At 42.7% G+C, this 17,664-nt stretch overlaps 1 protein-coding gene across 1 annotated transcript; it reads left to right on the top strand.

Moving 5' to 3' along the window:
• Positions 1–9,290: 9,290 nt before the first annotated feature.
• Positions 9,291–10,995, top strand: LOC125640090 (uncharacterized). Its single transcript, XM_048858204.2, has 2 exons — positions 9,291–9,797; positions 10,386–10,995. The coding sequence occupies exons 1-2, from the start codon at positions 9,392–9,394 to the stop codon at positions 10,904–10,906; spliced, it is 927 nt and encodes a 308-aa protein (XP_048714161.2). The 5' UTR covers positions 9,291–9,391; the 3' UTR covers positions 10,907–10,995.
• Positions 10,996–17,664: the final 6,669 nt, after the last annotated feature.

Here is a 17,664-nt window from a genome sequence, read left to right as displayed (position 1 = left end):
AATGAAATTAATAGGCAGCAGGTTTAAAACAAACAAAAGGAAGTATTTCTTCATACAGCTCAGAGTCAATCTGCAGAACTCTTTGCCCGAGGATGTTGTGAAGGCCAAGACTAAAACAGGGTTCAAAAAAGAACTAGATAAGTTCATGGAGGATAGGTATGGGGTTGGGACCAATCCATGGTCGTGGTTTCAGCCCCTTGGTGCCTTTAGCAGCCAGAGGAAGTTACTGCAGCCCCAGGAGAAGGTGAACGCGAAGGTAAGCTTTATACCACCTTTGCACACATACACCCCCACCCTTTGTTGTGTGCTTCAGTCAGACCTCAGGTTCTGGCTCAGACAGTTTAGGGTCAGCTGTCTGAAAAACACAATCTACCAAGCAAAACTAGGAGACGAAGATCATCTTTCCAAATAGTGGTTCGCAGTACGCTGTATTTGCAAATAAAAAGGAAAAGTTTGTTCCATGTTTTTTCTCCTGTCAACTCAAAAGCGAGGAATACTCCTGCTTTGTCTCAAAGCCATGAAGAGCAACAGCTTCTGAATTGGTGCAATTTGTTTTAAATCATACCAGTGTTTATAGTGCCCAAATTGTTTTGTTTTATCTACATATGGAAAATATCCCTTCATTCTTCCTCAGTCATGCTTGAAGGTACCTGATTTCAAAATTGGATGAAAAAACCTATTATGTGTGTTTATTACTCTTTGGGAAATTGATAATTTATTAACCTGAACTAGAGGGCTGAAATGAACAAACAGGGATTCCAACAGTGCCTTAGTATATCTGAGTCACACACAAAGAACCTGAAATGGATTTAATAACATAAATTTACAAGGGGAAAAGCAGTACTTCCTCTCTTAAAGTGGCACTCAATTCCACAAAACGCTTCATTTGGAAGTCATGCTGTTTGATGATCTGACCGTCTTAACATCACCTGAAACACAATTCAATTGACATAATTTCAATTGAGTATAAATCCTTTGAACATTGTTATCAAGTGTTTGAGTTGGGCATGAACACCTGCAGATTAATTAGTGGTCTCTCATTAGCTTGACTGTGGCTCATACTCCAGCCTGAGTCAAATGAAGTAAAAATCTTAAATGAACCAAACTGTACCACAGAATCTCTATGGATAGTAATTCTATGCTTGAATAGTAAGAATATAGCAGTAGGGATATACTACCAACCACCTGACCATGATGGTGATAGTGACTGTGAAATGCTCAGGGAGATAAGAGGCTATAAAAATTAAAAAATGAGTAAGAATGGGGGATTTCAACTATCCCCATGTTGATTGGGTACATGTCACCTCAGGGCGGGATGCAGGGATAAAGTTTCTTAACACTTAAATGACTGCTTCTTGGAGCAGCTAATCCTGGAACCCTCAAGAGGAGAGGCAATTCTTGATTTAGTCCTAAACTGAGCACAGGATTTGGTCCAAGGGTGAATATAGCTGAACCGCTCGGTAATAGTGACCATAACATAATTAAACTTAACATCCCTGGGGAGTGGGGAGGACACCAAAGCAGCCCAACACAGTAGCATTTAATTTCAGAAAGGGGAACTACACAAAAATGAGGAAGTTAAATTAAAAGGTAATTTAAATTAAAAGGTAAAGTGCCAAAAGTGAAATTCCTACAAGCTAGATGGAAACTTTTTTAAGACACCATAATAGAGGCTCAACTTAAATGTGTACTCCAAATTAAAAAAACATAGTAAGAGAACCCAAAAAGTGCCACCGTGGCGAAACAGCAAAGTAAAAGAAGCAGTGAGAGGTAAAAAGGCATCCTTTAAAAAGTGGAAGTTAAATTCTAGTGAGGATTTAGAAAATAGAAAGGAGCATAAACTCTGGCAACTGAAGTGTAAAACTATCATTAGGAAGGCCAAAAAAGAATTTGAAGAACAGCTAGCCAAAGACTCAAAAAGTAATAGCAAACATTTTTTTAAGTACATCAGAAGTAGGAAGCCTGCTAAACAACCAGTGGGGCCCCTGGACGATCAAGATGCTAAAGGAGCACTCGAGGATTATAAGGCCATTACAGAGAAACTAAATTAATTCTTTGCATCAGTCTGCACAGCTTTCGATGTGAGGGAGATTCCGAAACCTGAGCCATTCTTTTTAGGTGACAAATCTGAGGAACTGTCCCGGATTGAGGAGTCATTAGCAGAGGTGTTGGAACAAATTGATAAACTAAACAGTAATAAGTCACCAGGACCGGATGGTATTCACCCAAGAGTTCTGAAGGAGCTCAAATGTGAAATTGCAGAACTACTAACTGTGGTATGTAACCTATCATTTAAATCAGCTTTTGTACTGGATGACTGGAGAATGGCTAATGTGACGCCAATTTATTAAAAAGGCTCCAGAGGCAATCCCAACAATTACAGGTCAATAAGCCTAACTTCGGTACCGGGCAAACTGGCTGAAACTATAGTAAAGAACAGAATTATCAGACAAATTAACAGAGTTTGTTGGGGGAAGAATCAACATGTTTTTTGTAGCTGGAAATCATACCTCACCAATCTACTAGAATTCTTTAAGGTGGTCAACAAGCATGTTGACAAGGGGGATCCAGTGGCTATAATGTACTTAGATTTTCAAAAAGCCTTTGACAAAATTCCTCACCAAAGGCTCTTAAGCAAAGTAAACTGTCATGGGATAAAAGGGAGAGTCCTCTCATGGATCAGTAACTAGTTAAAAGGTAGGAAACAAAGGGTAGGAATAAATGGCCAGTTTTCAGAATGGAGAGAGGTAAATAGTGGTGTCCCCCAAGGGTTGGTGCAAGATCCCGTGCTATTCAACATATTCATAAATAATCGGAGGGAAAGGGGAAAGCAGTAGGGTGGCAAAATTTGCAGATACAAAACTACTCAAGATAGTTAAATCCAAAGCTGACTGTGAAGTGTCACAAAGGGATCTCACAAAACTGGGTGACTGGGCAACAATATGGCAGATGAAATTCAATGTTGATAAATGCAAAGTAATGCATGTTGGAAAACATAATCCCAACTATACATATAAAATGATGGGGTCTAAATTAGCTATTATCACTCAAGAAAGAGATCTTGGAGTCATTGTGGACAGTTATCTGAAAACATCCACTCAATGTGCAGCAGCAGTCAAAAAGCTAACAGAATGTTGGAAATCATTAAGAAAGGGATAGATAATAAGACAGAAAATATCATATTGCCCCTATATAAATCCATGGTATGCCCACATCTTGAATCTGTGTGCAGATGTGGTCACCCCATCTCAAAAAAGATATATTGGAACTGGAAAAGGTTCCGAAAGGGGCAACAAAAATTATTAGGGGTATGGAACAGCTTCCATATGAGGAGAGATTAATAATACTGGGACTTTTCAGTTTGGAAAAGAGACGACTAAGGGGGGATATGATAGAGGCCTAAAAAATCGTGATTGGTGTGGAGAAAGTAAATAAGGAAGTGTTATTTACTCCTCAAGCACATAACTAGGGGGTTACCCAATGAAATTAATAGGCAGCAGGTTTAAAACAAAGTTTTTCTTCAAACAGTCAAAGAGTACCACAAGTTGCCAGAAGATGTTGTGAAGGCCAAGACTATAACAAAGTTCTAAAAAGAACTAGATAAATTCATGGAGGATAGGTCCATCAATGGCTATTAGCCAGGATGGGCTGGTATGGTGTCTGTAGTCTCTGTTTGCCAGAAGTTGGTAATGGCTGGCAGGGGATGGATGGTTACCTGTTCTGTTCATCCCCTCTGAAGCACCTGGCATTGGCCAGTCAGAAGATAGGATATTAGGCTAGATAGATCTTTGGTCTGATCCAGTATGCTCTAATATGAGTGAGGCGAGAGTAGCCCTGTAGCAGATGGAACTAGGATTTGGGCAGGTGGATCCTGAGGAGAAGGCTTAAACTGAGAATTCACATGGTTATAAGGGAAAGACTTTTCTCCCAGGAGGGCTGATATTTTTTTTACTCTAAAAGGTGTGTAGCCTTTGCCCTACTCTATAATAGGATTTCATTACTAAAATCTCCCACTTTTTTTACCACTGGATGTAAGGAGATTAAAATGGATGGGGTTTGTTAATTTAAAAAAATTAATTTTGAGTTTAGATTTTAAAATGTTTTCTTTTCAGGCCTCCTAGAAATAGTCTGCGCACATTCACCAAACATGCTATGTAATGTGCTTCCTTAATGTGGTTATAACACAATATAGTCCCATCCATGAAGGGAAAACTAGACTGTATTAAAATAGAACTGTAACTGGGGCCGTAACAGCAAGAACTGGTGTCGACACTCCCCTAGGCTACTACTGAGTATGGGGGCAAGGAATTACCTACCACAAGTCATGGGAACTGTGCTTGAATCCTGCCAAGCAGTAACTGTGTTCAAACATAATAGTTCTTTGAATGATTCACTTCACTCTTGTTGTGTGCGCACCCTAAGCACAGTTGCTGGAAAGGGGTACCCTTTTTCCCTCAGTGGTACCCATTGGGGTGACTCAAGCGGCCTCTGGTGCCACATGCTCATACCTCTGACTCTGAGAATGAGTCCCTGTCCCATGACCATGGAGGTGTGGTTCCCACTAGTGCTGGAGACCAGTGCCGTGGTGAAGATGCCCTCACTGAGGCCATCATAGCTGATTTCTCTTTTGATGGTTCTAAAGGGCCTGCTGCTGAACTGTTACTCGCACAGTTTAGGGCTCTCACCCTCCTACCATCTCTTTTGGGTACTGAGGAAGTAAGGGAACCAACTTTATTGCTCTGTAGGCTCAGGGCTAACATCCATTCCCAGTGGACTCAGGGCACTGTGGGTCTCCGGGGCCTTTCCCAGTGAACAAGCCTTACACGGTAATATCCTTAAACCTCTATTTACTAAAAACTGATCAACAGAATACACATGCTAAACATAAAGTACTCACCACTCCCGATAAGGCAGATGAATTTTTCTTCAGGGCCAGTCAAGAATAGATCTGAGGACCCTGCTTCTGCACAGTATGGTTGGCAAGGTGTTGAGGTCTGGCAACTCTGATCTTGGGCTGTGTCCTGGAGTTAAGTTCCAAGGAGCTTCATATTTTACACACATTATATAGGTAAAACCACAACTATTTTATCTGTACCTTAATGTATCACATTTCTAAGAACCTTCAAACAACACATATCAACCAATCATATGCAAGTTCCCTTGTGTCTTATGTTTCGTTATTACTTTACGTATTAAAGCTTATCTTTGTGACTTTGGTTTTTCAGATGGTCAATACAAGACATTTTCCAAGGTTTATCTAATCTATGACCAGTTCTTGGGTTTCTCCGGCCTCTCCCTAAAATTCCTTAGCATTAGTTTATCTTTCCATGGGACTGTTGGTGGGTACATTCCTGAGGTGGGAGTGATTTATCAGCAGTGGAACGTTTTGTTTTTAATAATTTAGTGAACTACCATCAGGTTTCACTTGTAACAGAGGGGGTCAGGGCGGGTAAGTTGTCATGGCTACGGAAGGATGACCTGAAGCAATGCACTCTGTCCTCTCCCAACGCACGGATACTGCAGGTGGTACTGGTACTGACAGCTCTAGAAGGTCTCTGGCTGCAGCAAACGCCTCCCACGTGGTCAGCATCGGGATAGTATTGGCACCACGCTGAATCACAGATGTATACAGTTCCTCTGGTACCAGACTTAATGGTGCCTGCATAGGTGCTGGGAGTCAATGGTGCCAACTTCTGCAGTACCGAAGCAGAGGAGTGGCCTAACTAGGGTCCCACTCTACTCTGGCCCCATGCCTGGCCATTTTCAGTGCTGGGGATTGACCCTTCTCGCCCGACGGTTTCTTGTGCCTTTTCCTAGGCACTAGGGACAATGATCAGTGCTGGGGCTCCACTATGGTAGGAGGAGCACTCCTGACTGACACCAAGGTACGCTGCCGAATCTGACCAGCCTGGATGATGAGATGGAGGACTCAGTGTCACCTGCATGGGCAAAACATAGTCTGGCCTCCTGGTCCTTTTTCATGTGAGACTTAAAGTCTCTGCAGATCTGGCAGCAATCCCCAAAGTGAGCGTCTCCTACGCACTTCAGGCAACTTGAGTGCAGGTCGCTTGGGGGCATAGCCCTATTGCAGGAGGCGTAGGGCTTGGATATTGTCAATTTTCTTTTGTTCAAAATAGTTGGGATTTAGGAAGTTCCCAGCACCAGTCTGTCCCATAGGGCTATGAAAAGGGAAGACTGACCAGCAGATTGTGGCATATGTGGTCTTGTTTATAGATCCATTTTAATATATTTTTGTTCATGCCACTAGTATGAGTATAAATGTGCCATTGTAAAGTAAACTGTACAGAGACACTGCTCATGTACCTTTGGTGTGAAGAGAGACATTTGGGCAAACTGTGTAAAAGTCAAGTAAGTATTTAGACCAAATGGGACAAAAATAAACATGCTTGTTTTTATACTAGGTTCCTTCAGAAAATCTCTCACAAATGCTTTACCACTGGTGTAGGACCACTTAGGTCTGGTCTACAGTACACAGGTCAACCAAAAGCAGCTCACCTCAACCTAATTATGTCAGTGTCTACACTGCAGCCTTGTCCCACTGATGTAAGTGCCCTACTACAGTTACACCAACATAATAACTCCACCTCCACGAGAGGCATAGCACTTATGTCAGTGTAGTGAGGGCAATGCTCAGACATGGTTACTTACGTCAGCTGTTGGCTGTCTTGTCAATTTCAGGGCTATGCGACCAATACTCCTTGTTTCTAGCCGGGCTGTACCCACCTGGCTCCCCACTCAAGGAGTCAAGAAGCCTGGGCGGCTAGCACTCCACTCCCAGCAGGGAGGCAAGAAGCCCAAGCAGAGCTGAGAACCCTGGCTCTCAGCCCCCTCTCTTCAACTGGTGGAAGCACTCCTGGTGAGGACACACCACTCACAGAAGGAGAGTAGTGTGGACATCAGCCATCACAGTAATTACGGCGGGGGCTGTAAGTCGACCTAACATAGGTTGACTTAAGTCTGTAGTGTAGACATGCCCTCACTGGGATCACTTATGTAGACAAGGGTCACATGTCACTCCACTGTTTTTAACAAGACCCACTTTGAGCAAGTTTAGACATAGTGGTAAAACACCATCTGTTCTCTTTCTATACTAGTGTCTCTGTAGTTGCTACCACTGGTGGAATTGCTCTGATATTAATGCAATGGTGGAGATTTCCTCAAAGTCTGGTGAAGACACAACCTAGGTTTAAATAACCATTAGTTCCAAAGCGCATTGAATAACACTGTCTTGGTGCAGCTGCGCACAATGACTTGACAGGCCCCTGTACTAATGCACATCTTCATTTATATACTGAAACCCTTCCCCTTCCACATCTTCAATGCAACGTATCCTTCAAAAACTTAAAAAATGAAAATCTAACTAAGAAATACAAAGATCATTCTACGCCTTTGATAGTGATGATAAACCAGACACAAACAGAAACACCCCCGCTAAGATTAGCTGAACATTCACTTCAGAACAGTGGTCCCACCAAAATTCTTCTAGTAAACGGCTTTGCTGGAGCATTCATGGAAGTCATACAAAGGATATAAACACAGTTAAAGCAAGCTGAACATTTTTATTTAGGCAAAATTTTAACAATTTTTTAATATTCAATCATGTGAGCACATTACTATACCTTACCATATAAAGCACAGAATAGCCAAGTGACTTTTAAATAACTAGTTTAATCATACCAGGTTTCTTTTGAATTTGTGGTTGTTTAGTTGAAGTACAGACTTGAGAAATCTTATCAATTTATTCATTTTATTAAGCAAAATAGAATTTGAAATTAAATACAGAAAGTGAAATGAAGATGGTTATATGATACCTTTTACAAAGTTAAAATAAATTACTTTAACCTAGGATGTTAAACTTAAAGTAATAGCTCAAATCACAAATAAATCAAAGTCTTTATTTTGATGTTAAATAAATTTATTCTAAATCTGAGCTTTTGTGGAGAATTGATTTTGAAATCAGTATGGAACTAAGGATTCTTATCAGTTTGTTGATCAAGCTTTTATCAATCAAATATGATGGGACTGTCAATAAAAAATAATTCTGAATGTTGGAATTAAGAAATGTATACTACTACTTAATTACTGAAAATTCAATTCAAAATTGCCTTTCTAAACAATAATGTGTAGCCACCAGATCTCACTCTCTCTCTCACACACACACATACACACACACAGAATTTCAAGAGAAATTAGTAGGTAATGCCAAGTAACCTGCAACCCTATCCTTAAAGTAACTTAAGAGTGTATAGTAAACTATCTAAATGTTACAGCAATATTGTGCTTTTTAGTTTGACTTATAACTAAGTAATTCAAGCTTCTTTCTCGTGTCTGATAGCAGCTGGGTTTGTGTGGCGTCACAAATAATGTGCTGTCTGAAAAGATCTCTAGGTTCTGTTTGCTGTAGATCTACGTGTTTCCTTTCACCTATTTTTTATTGGATGTAAACAATTTGCTATTTAAACAGTGTTGTGCTGAAATAGTGTAATAAATTTTCCAGCCTCAGTACTCTTAACCATGTATTGACTGAAAATTATTTCCAGACAGGTAGAGTTAAACTTGTTAGTCAAACACAAGTTCATAACACATAACTAAGTCACAATTTTGATAACTCAGATACATACTTTCTCAGAAGTATTTAATATAGACTAACCAAATAAAAGGAAAATACGTGTATTAAGTCTTTGTTACTTATCAGGTGAAACTGGCTCATACAGTAACTAAATTCTCCAGCTCGCTTTGGTAGTTTGCAACAGCCGATCTCTCAAGATGGATGAAAGCTTCAGTTTAAGGTGGTATTTCAGCTGTAGTTTTGTTCTGATATTTCTGTCGTCTTCCCTTAGCCCTGGTCTACACTAGGACTTTAGGTCGAATTTAGCAGCGTTAAATCGATGTAAACCTGCACCCGTCCACACAATAAAGCCCTTTATTTCGACTTAAAGGACTCTTAAAATCGATTTCCTTACTCCACCCCTGACAAGTGGATTAGCGCTTAAATCGACCTTGCCGGCTCGAATTTGGGGTACTGTGGACACAATTCGATGGTTGGCCTCCAGGAGCTATCCCAGAGTGCTCCATTGTGACCGCTCTGGACAGCACTCTCAACTCAGATGCACTGGCCAGGTAGACAGGAAAAGAACCGCGAACTTTTGAATCTCATTTCCTGTTTGGCCAGCGTGGTAAGCTGCAGGTGACCATGCAGAGCTCATCAGCACAGGTGACCACGATGGAGTCCCAGAATCGCAAAAGAGCTCCAGCATGGACCTAACAGGAGGTACGGGATCTGATCGCTGTTTGGGGAGAGGAATCCGTGCTATCAGAACTCCGTTCCAGTTTTCGAAATGCCAAAACCTTTGTCAAAATCTCCCAGGGCATGAAGGACAGAGGCCATAACAGGGACCTGAAGCAGTGCCGCGTGAAACTGAAGGAGCTGAGGCAAGCCTACCAGAAAACCAGAGAGGCGAACGGCCGCTCCGGGTCAGAGCCCCAAACATGCCGCTTCTATGATGAGCTGCATACCATTTTAGGGGGTTCAGCCACCACTACCCCAGCCATGTTGTTTGACTCCTTCAATGGAGATGGAGGCAATACAGAAGCAGGTTTTGGGGATGAAGAAGATGATAATGATGATGAGGTTGTAGATAGCTCACAGCAAGCAAGCGGAGAAACCGGTTTTCCCGACAGCCAGGAACTGTTTCTCACCCTGGACCTGGAGCCAGTACCCCCCGAACCCACCCAAGGCTGCCTCCTGGACCCAGCAGGCGGAGAAGGGACCTCTGGTGAGTGTACCTTTTAAAATACTATACATGGTTTAAAAGCAAGCATGTGAAAGGATTACTTTGCCCTGGCATTCGCGGTTCTCCTAGATGTACTCCTAAAGCCTTTGCAAAAGGTTTCTGGGGAGGGCAGCCTTATTGCGTCCTTCATGGTAGGACACTTTACCACTCCAGGCCAGTAACACGTACTCGGGAATCATTGTAGAACAAAGCATTGCAGTGTATGTTTGCTGGCATTCAAACAACATCCATTCTTTATCTCTCTGTGTTATCCTCAGGAGAGTGAGATATAATTCATGGTCACCTGGTTGAAATAGAGTGCTTTTCTTCAGGGGACACTCAGAGGAGCCCATTCCTGCTGGGCTGTTTGCCTGTGGCTAAACAGAAATGTTCCCCGCTGTTAGCCACAGGGAGGGGGGAAGGTTGAGGGGGTAGTCACGTGGTGGGGGGAGGCAAAATGCGACCTTGTAACGAAAGCACATGTGCTATGTATGTAATATTAACAGCAAGGTTTACCCTGAAAGAGTGTAGCCACTGTTTTATAAAATGTGTCTTTTTAGATACCGCTGTCCCTTTTTTTTTCTCCACCAGCTGCATGTGTTTCAATGATCACAGGATCTTCTCCTTCCCAGAGGCTAGTGAAGCTTAGAAAGAAAAAAAAACGCACTCGCGATGAAATGTTCTCCGAGCTCATGCTGTCCTCCCACACTGACAGAGCACAGACGAATGCGTGGAGGCAAATAATGTCAGAGTGCAGGAAAGCACAAAATGACCAGGAGGAGAGGTGGCAGGCTGAAGAGAGTAAGTGGCGGGCTGAAGACAGGGCTGAAGCTCAAATGTGGCGGCAGCGTGATGAGAGGAGGCAGGATTCAATGCTGAGGCTGCTGCAGGACCAAACCAGTATGCTCCAGTGTATGGTTGAGCTGCAGCAAAGGCAGCTGGAGCACAGACTGCCACTGCAGCCCCTCTGTAACCAACCGCCCTCCTCCCCAAGTTCCATAGCCTCCACACCCAGACGCCCAAGAACGCGGTGGGGGGGCCTCCGGCCAACCAGCCACTCCACCACAGAGGATTGCCCAGAAAAAAGAAGGCTGTCATTCAATAAATTTTAAAGTTGTAAACTTTTAAAGTGCTGTGCTTAAAGTGCTGTGTGGCATTTTCCTTCCCTCCTCCACCACCCCTCCTGGGCTACCTTGGTAGTCATCCCCCTATTTGTATGATGAATGAATAAAGAATGCATGAATGTGAAGCAACAATGACTTTATTGCCTCTGCAAGCGGTGATTGAAGGGAGGAGGGGCGGGTGGTTAGCTTACAGGGAAGTGAACCAAGGGCCGGGGGGTTTCATCAAGGAGAAACAAACAGAACTTTCACACCGTAGCCTGGCCAGTCATGAGACTGGTTTTCAAAGCTTCTCTGATGCGTACCGCGCCCTCCTGTGCTCTTCTAACCGCCCTGGTGTCTGGCTGCACGTAACCAGCAGCCAGGCGATTTGCCTCAACCTCCCACCCCGCCATAAACGTCTCCCCCTTACTCTCACAGATATTGTGGAGCACACAGCAAGCAGTAATAACAATGGGAATATTGGTTTCGCTGAGGTCTAAGCGAGTCAGTAAACTGCGCCAGCGCGCCTTTAAACGTCCAAATGCACATTCTACCACCATTCTGCACTTGCTCAGCCTGTAGTTGAACAGCTCCTGACTACTGTCCAGGCTGCCTGTGTACGGCTTCATGAGCCATGGCATTAAGGGGTAGGCTGGGTCCCCAAGGATACATATAGGCATTTCAACATCCCCAACGGTTATTTTCTGGTATGGGAAGAAAGTCCCTTCCTGCAGCTTTTGAAACAGACCAGAGTTCCTGAAGATGCGAGCATCATGCACCTTTCCCGGCCATCCCACGTTGATGTTGGTGAAACGTCCCTTGTGATCCACCAGAGCTTGCAGCACTATCGAAAAGTACCCCTTGCGGCTTATGTACTCGGCGGCTTGGTGCTCCAGTGCCAAGATAGGGATAAGGGTTCCGTCTATGGCCCCACCACACTTAGGGAATCCCATTGCAGCAAAGCCACCCACTATGACCTGCACATTTCCCAGGGTCACTACCCTTGGTATCAGCAGATCTTTGATTGCGTGGGCTACTTGCATCACAGCAGCCCCCACAGTAGATTTGCCCACTCCAAATTGATTCCCAACTGACCGGTAGCTGTCTGGCGTTGCAAGCTTCCACAGGGCTATCGCCACTTGCTTCTCAACTGTGAGGGCTGCTCTCATCTTGGTATTCATGCACCTCAGGGCAGGGGAAAGCAAGTCACAAAGTTCCATGAAAGTGCCCTTACGCATGCGAAAGTTTCGAAGCCACTGGGAATCATCCCAGACCTGCAACACTATGCGGTCCCACCAGTCTGTGCTTGTTTCCCGAGCCCAGAATCGGTGTTCCACAGCATGAACCTGCCCCATTAGCACCATGATGCATGCATTGGCAGGGCCCATGCTTTCAGAGAAATCTGTGTCCATGTCCTGATCACTCACGTGACCGCGCTGACGTCGCCGCCTCGCCCGGTATCGCTTTGCCAGGTTCCGGTGCTGCATATACTGCTGGATAATGCGTGTGGTGTTTAATGTGCTCCTAATTGCCAAAGTGAGCTGAGCGGCCTCCATGCTTGCCTTGGTATGGCGTCCGCACAGAAAAAAGGCGCGGAACGATTGTCTGCCGTTGCTCTGACGGAGGGAAGCACTCCGCCGAGTTAATGCACTTAATGCACTTAGAGCATTTTCTGTGGGGACACACACACTCGAATATATAAAACCGATTTCTAAAAAACCGACTTCTATAAATTCGACCTTATTCCGTAGTGTAGACATACCCTTAGGCAGATAAAGAGGAAGTAGGGGACTTACCTGTGATAACTCTTTGTTGGTATCCATAGGAGGTTCTCATTTGGGCCACATAGTGCCTTCAGCTCTCATCTCATCCATGTGTTTTCAGCTGCATGGGAAGATTTTATTGAAGGCATTAAGATTATTTTATTTAGTTTTAATGAGCAATTCAGTGACATCTTCTCTGATTGAAAAGCTGATTTGGACCAGTCAGGATACAAGCTACTGTTTGTAGGAAGAGCTGAGTTGGTTCAATCAGAAAGTGAGTTGTGTTTCATGTGGCATCTTTTCACAGTCCAGTGAGAAAAGAGGCTGTCTCTTTTGTGGATTCATAATTGTAACTGCCCATTGGGTCCTTGCTACAAAATCCACAGGAGCATCCTTAAATCTTCATGTGAGAATGGCGTGAGTTGTCCCGTTTCTGCTTTCAGAACCTTAATTTCTTAACCGTGACCCTAGTTCTACACCTTAGAGTGTCCACCCTTCATCACCTCCTTTACCAAACCACCCACTCCCAGTAAATCAAATTACTGCCCCAAGTATTCACCACTAATGATTTTGGGAGAGGGTAGCTTGGCGAGCCAATGCAGAAGGGTGGATTGAGGAGAGGTAGAGTTAGGGGTGTGGTGTCCAGGAGTTGTAGTAATGGCAAGGTGTGTGCCTGTGAGTGAAGGAGTAGAGGGTCTGTACTGTTGGTTGGCTTAACTTTCCATGTCTTTGTTTTTGTGAGTGTGTCTCTGCTACTTCAAAATGAAGTTTTTGTGTGTGTTATTATTGAAATGTTTCACATGGTTTTAATCCAACATACACACTAGAGCTAACCCAGTTGCTGAACAGAAAAATAGAGGGGGAGAAAAACATTCATTTTGGGTCAACTAGAAACAAAAAAATTTTGGCGAACCAAAAAGTCAAAAAAAATGTTTTGCATTGAACAAAATATTTCATTTGACCTAAAATGTTTAATTTTTATTTTGAGGGTTTTTTAAGCATTTTACTGTGGGTTTTTTTTAATAAAATTGAGGGGAATTCCAAAACAAAAAGTCTAAATGTTTTGTTTTGGAAGTACAGTATTGAAACGTTTTGACGTTTCCAAAAGAATAATAATAATAATAATAATAATAATAAAATGCAACCAAAATAATTTGCTGAAATTGATCAAAATTTGCAAATTGTTTTGGTCAACTCAAATCTATATTTTTGATGGAAAAAATATTTGCCCAAAAATTTTTGTCCAGCTTTCATATATTGTTTAGCATACCTTTATTTTAAAAAACGCAACACATCGTCATGGTTCAAGTCTTGTAGCAACAAAGCTCTCTCAAGTGACCAGTGTCCAGAAGGATATAAATAGTCTGAAGTCTCAGAATTGTTTCTCTGCCCCAATCCATTTTTTTATAAAAGGTTAATTTCTTGTAAAAGAGTTTGATTTCTGTAATCTCAACAGTATCAAATTTCTGTAATCTCAACAATATCGGGGGGGTGGGATAGCTCAGTGGTTTGAACATTGGCCTGCTAACCCCAAGGTTGTGAGTTCAATCCTTGAGGGGGCCACTTAGCGATCTGGGGCAAAAATTGGGAGTTGGTCCTGCTTTCAGCAGGGGGTTGGACTAGATGACCTCCTGAGGTCCTTTCCAACCCAGATATTCTACGATTTTATGAAATTTGATAACTCTAAACCCTCATTCCATAGTTAAATGTAAACCAATTCAGAGCGGGGGGGGGGGAGTTCATTTTAAACAAATTCACCAGGAGTTTGTAGTTAACAGGCTAGTTTTGTTTCAACCTGGAAACTGCCTGTGTCTGCTGGATGTGGATTTCAGGTCTACAGTCTACAGATATTCATAATATTATTCATGAAACACAATGATGAATGTAACATAACCTAAGGGGAGGAAATAAAAAGCACATAGACAAATGAGGAACAGCTGCCTGGAAAGTCTTTCTGAGAGAGCCCTATGGGTAATGGCAAATGAAACCTGAGCTCCTTGCAGTGTAGTGCTGATAAAGGGAAATATATATAAAATGCTATATCTGCCACTATCCTTGGATATATTAACAGAGGAGATGATAGTGCCACTGTGCATAGTTCTGCTTACCTTGAATACTGTCTGAGTTCCAATCCCCCTGCTTAGGGAGACTGTTGAAAGATTAGAGAAAATACAAAGGATAACAAACATCTGAGTGAACTAAATTTGTACAGTGTAATGAAGAGGAGATCCAGGGGTGATAGGATCACAGTCTATTAATACCTTGTAGGTAGCAAGATAAATGAAGGAAGGGAATTGCTTAGTCTCAGATGGTAGAAGGATCAATGCCTGAAGCTAAGGAAGGACACGTTTGAACTAGATATTAGGGGGAGAGGGGGAAGAAAACTTAAATCAGAGCAAGTGGGCAGTGTTATGAGCAACCCCTGGAAGAGGTTGAGGCACCAGGCCTGCAGAGATTAAAGAGCAAAATTAGACTATGTCTGTGCTATGGAGACTGTAGTCACACAGCTACCTCGACCTAACCTCGCAGCGTAGAGGCAGTCTACAGCAACTGAAGAGGTTTTTCCATTATTGTATGAACACCGCCTCCTCAAGCAAAGGTAGCTGGTCAACAGAAACATTCTTTCGTTGACTTATCTGTGTCTACACTGGTGTTAGAGTGACACAGTTATGGCACTCAGGTGTGGATTTTTCACACACCGCAGCTATGTCGATGCTAAATTTTAAGCATAGACCAGGCCTTAGATAAATGTGAGAGGGGGTGAGGTGAGAAGTCCTGCAAAATGCAAGGGTCAGACAACACAGCATGGGCCAATCTGCTCTGATTGTGATATGATGTGGAATGTGCTGATGGCTTGATTAACTTCTAATTGCATCCCATCTAGCAATAGGCTGTTCATAGCAAACCAGAAGAGGTTTTGCTCTGAGTGGGATGAAGGGACATGGGGGTGATAGGAAAGGAGGATGGAAGAAGGGATAGAAATTTGTGAATAAAGCTGGGTGCAATAATATATTTGCCAAAAAATGAAGTTTCAGTTGACCAGAAACTATTTGTGAATTTGAAGTGAACTTGCTGAATAGTTTCAAGTGAACTGAAAGAACAGAAGTGTTTCGGGGAATATCTAAATGAAACATTTTGTTTTGACCCAACTTGAAAGGTTTCATTCTGGTTTTGGGCATTGTGAGAAAAGCAAAGGAGGTCTAGATTCCGACATGGGGCAAGGGGAAGGAGATCTCCCTTATAACCATTAGCCTGGTGATTGGAGCAATGATCCAGGATGGGGAGACCTTAATTCAATTCTATCCTCTGCCTGATGAGAAGGGATTGGAATATGAGTTTTCTACCTCTTGGGTGAGTTCCCTAGCCACTGGACTCTGGGATATTCTTCCTCAGTCTGTCCAGTTGAAGCTATTCCACTTTTTATAAATAGTCATTTGGCACATGACTTTGAACTTGGGTCTCCCATATCCTAGGTGAATGCACTAACTACCAGGTTACAGGGTCATTCTCTTTCTCTGGCCAAATGACTGTTCAATTCACCACAAACTTCATTTTCGATTCAACGCGAAACAAACCTTTTTTTTGATTTTTCACAATTGCCAGTGAACCAAAAAATTCCTTATTTACCCAGCTCCCATCATGAAGCCAGAAGTCCTCCACATATTCACATAACAGAGAACCACATGGTGGGCAGCAAGGCATTCATCCTCCACACTGCTGTGCCAGCATGCCTCAATCCTCACACAGAATTGAGTTGAGTAAGGAGTGTTCAGTCTCCATCCCCATTCGTGTATTGATTTTTCTGATGAAAGTGCCAACAAGGGGGCCAGGTCACAGTGACAGTATTTTTGTGATGACAGAGAAACTGGACTGAGACAACATTTCCTGCTTTGCTGGGATGCGTCCCATAGGTATGGAGGTTCTCGTCTTGAGTAGCGTTTCTCAGAAAGACCCTAGATAGGAAAGAAGGAAGATTTCTTGCCCTTTGTTTGAGACCATCTTTATACTAAATAAATCAGCTGTTTATGTATGTTCAAACCCGATGCAGCAATGTGAGCGTGCTGGCCAACTGCCTAAAAAATTCAAGTTATGGCTCCTTCCAAAACAATCTCACAGATTGTTCTACCGGTGGGGGAACCATTCCCAGAAACTCAGTAAGGAATGTTGCAGGCTGGTCTTACAGAAATGCACTGGAATGGAATGTTTCCTTTTAGTCTTGCCTTCACAATCTCACTCTTCTGTATATCTCCACTTCCCCTGTCAGACCTGGCTTGTCACTGTAAGGATTGCGCTGGGTATTTGTCTCTTGGGATCTGAAATACATCTCTCTCTCTCTCGGTGTTTCACTTTTCTTAAAGTCTTTAAAAGTCCTTTTTGGATAATTAGATGATTCTAGGACAGCAAAACTGGCACAAGTAATAGATACATAGATTTTAAAGGGACCATTATGATCATGTAGCCTAATTTCCTGCATAAAGTGGGCTTTAGAATGTCACCAGACATTTAACCCAGCAATTAGTGATTGAATGATAAACTAAACCACATTTCTTATCCTGCCTGGAGAAAATTAATTCCACAATCAGATGATTTGAGTAAATATTTAATAAAATATATTTATGATTGTTTTCGGTACAGCAAGGGATGTCTCAATCTGAGGGTCCTCTGATTAACATAATGCCCTTTCAGTTTACAAATGACTGTATGCACCTCAAACATGCCATGCCTCTGCCTGGGGTCAGGAGGAGCTGAATCAATTGCACCCCAAACCTTCTTTCCCCACTGGGTGGGGTGGGTTGACTTGATAGACCCCAAGCTTCTATCAGGATCTTCAGTGGTGGTAGAAAAGCACATCCATTGTTCAAATAATCATTTAACATTGAGTAAAGCAGAGAAGGGAAGATTCAGAGATAATTACAGACATTCTTAAAATTACAAATCAAAGTTCATGGAATAAAATAGCCATGTGGTGATAGCACTGAATAGGAAGTGAAACATGGCTTCTCA

The sequence above is a fragment of the Caretta caretta genome, chromosome 7 (assembly GCF_965140235.1).
Source record: "Caretta caretta isolate rCarCar2 chromosome 7, rCarCar1.hap1, whole genome shotgun sequence".
Lineage (NCBI taxonomy): Eukaryota > Metazoa > Chordata > Testudines > Cheloniidae > Caretta > Caretta caretta.
Note: the sequence above shows the minus strand (reverse complement) of the source record. Positions and strands in the feature narration are given on the sequence as shown.

What these genes read in the sequence shown, in the direction of transcription:
- LOC125640090 (XM_048858204.2), top strand. Translation starts at nt 9,392, where the DNA reads ATGAAGGACAGAGGCCATAACAGGGACCTGAAGCAGTGCCGCGTGAAA. An exon ending in AGGCGGAGAAGGGACCTCTG is followed by an intron (nt 9,798 to 10,385) that starts GTGAGTGTACCT and finishes TTTCTCCACCAG; the next exon opens with CTGCATGTGTTTCAATGATC.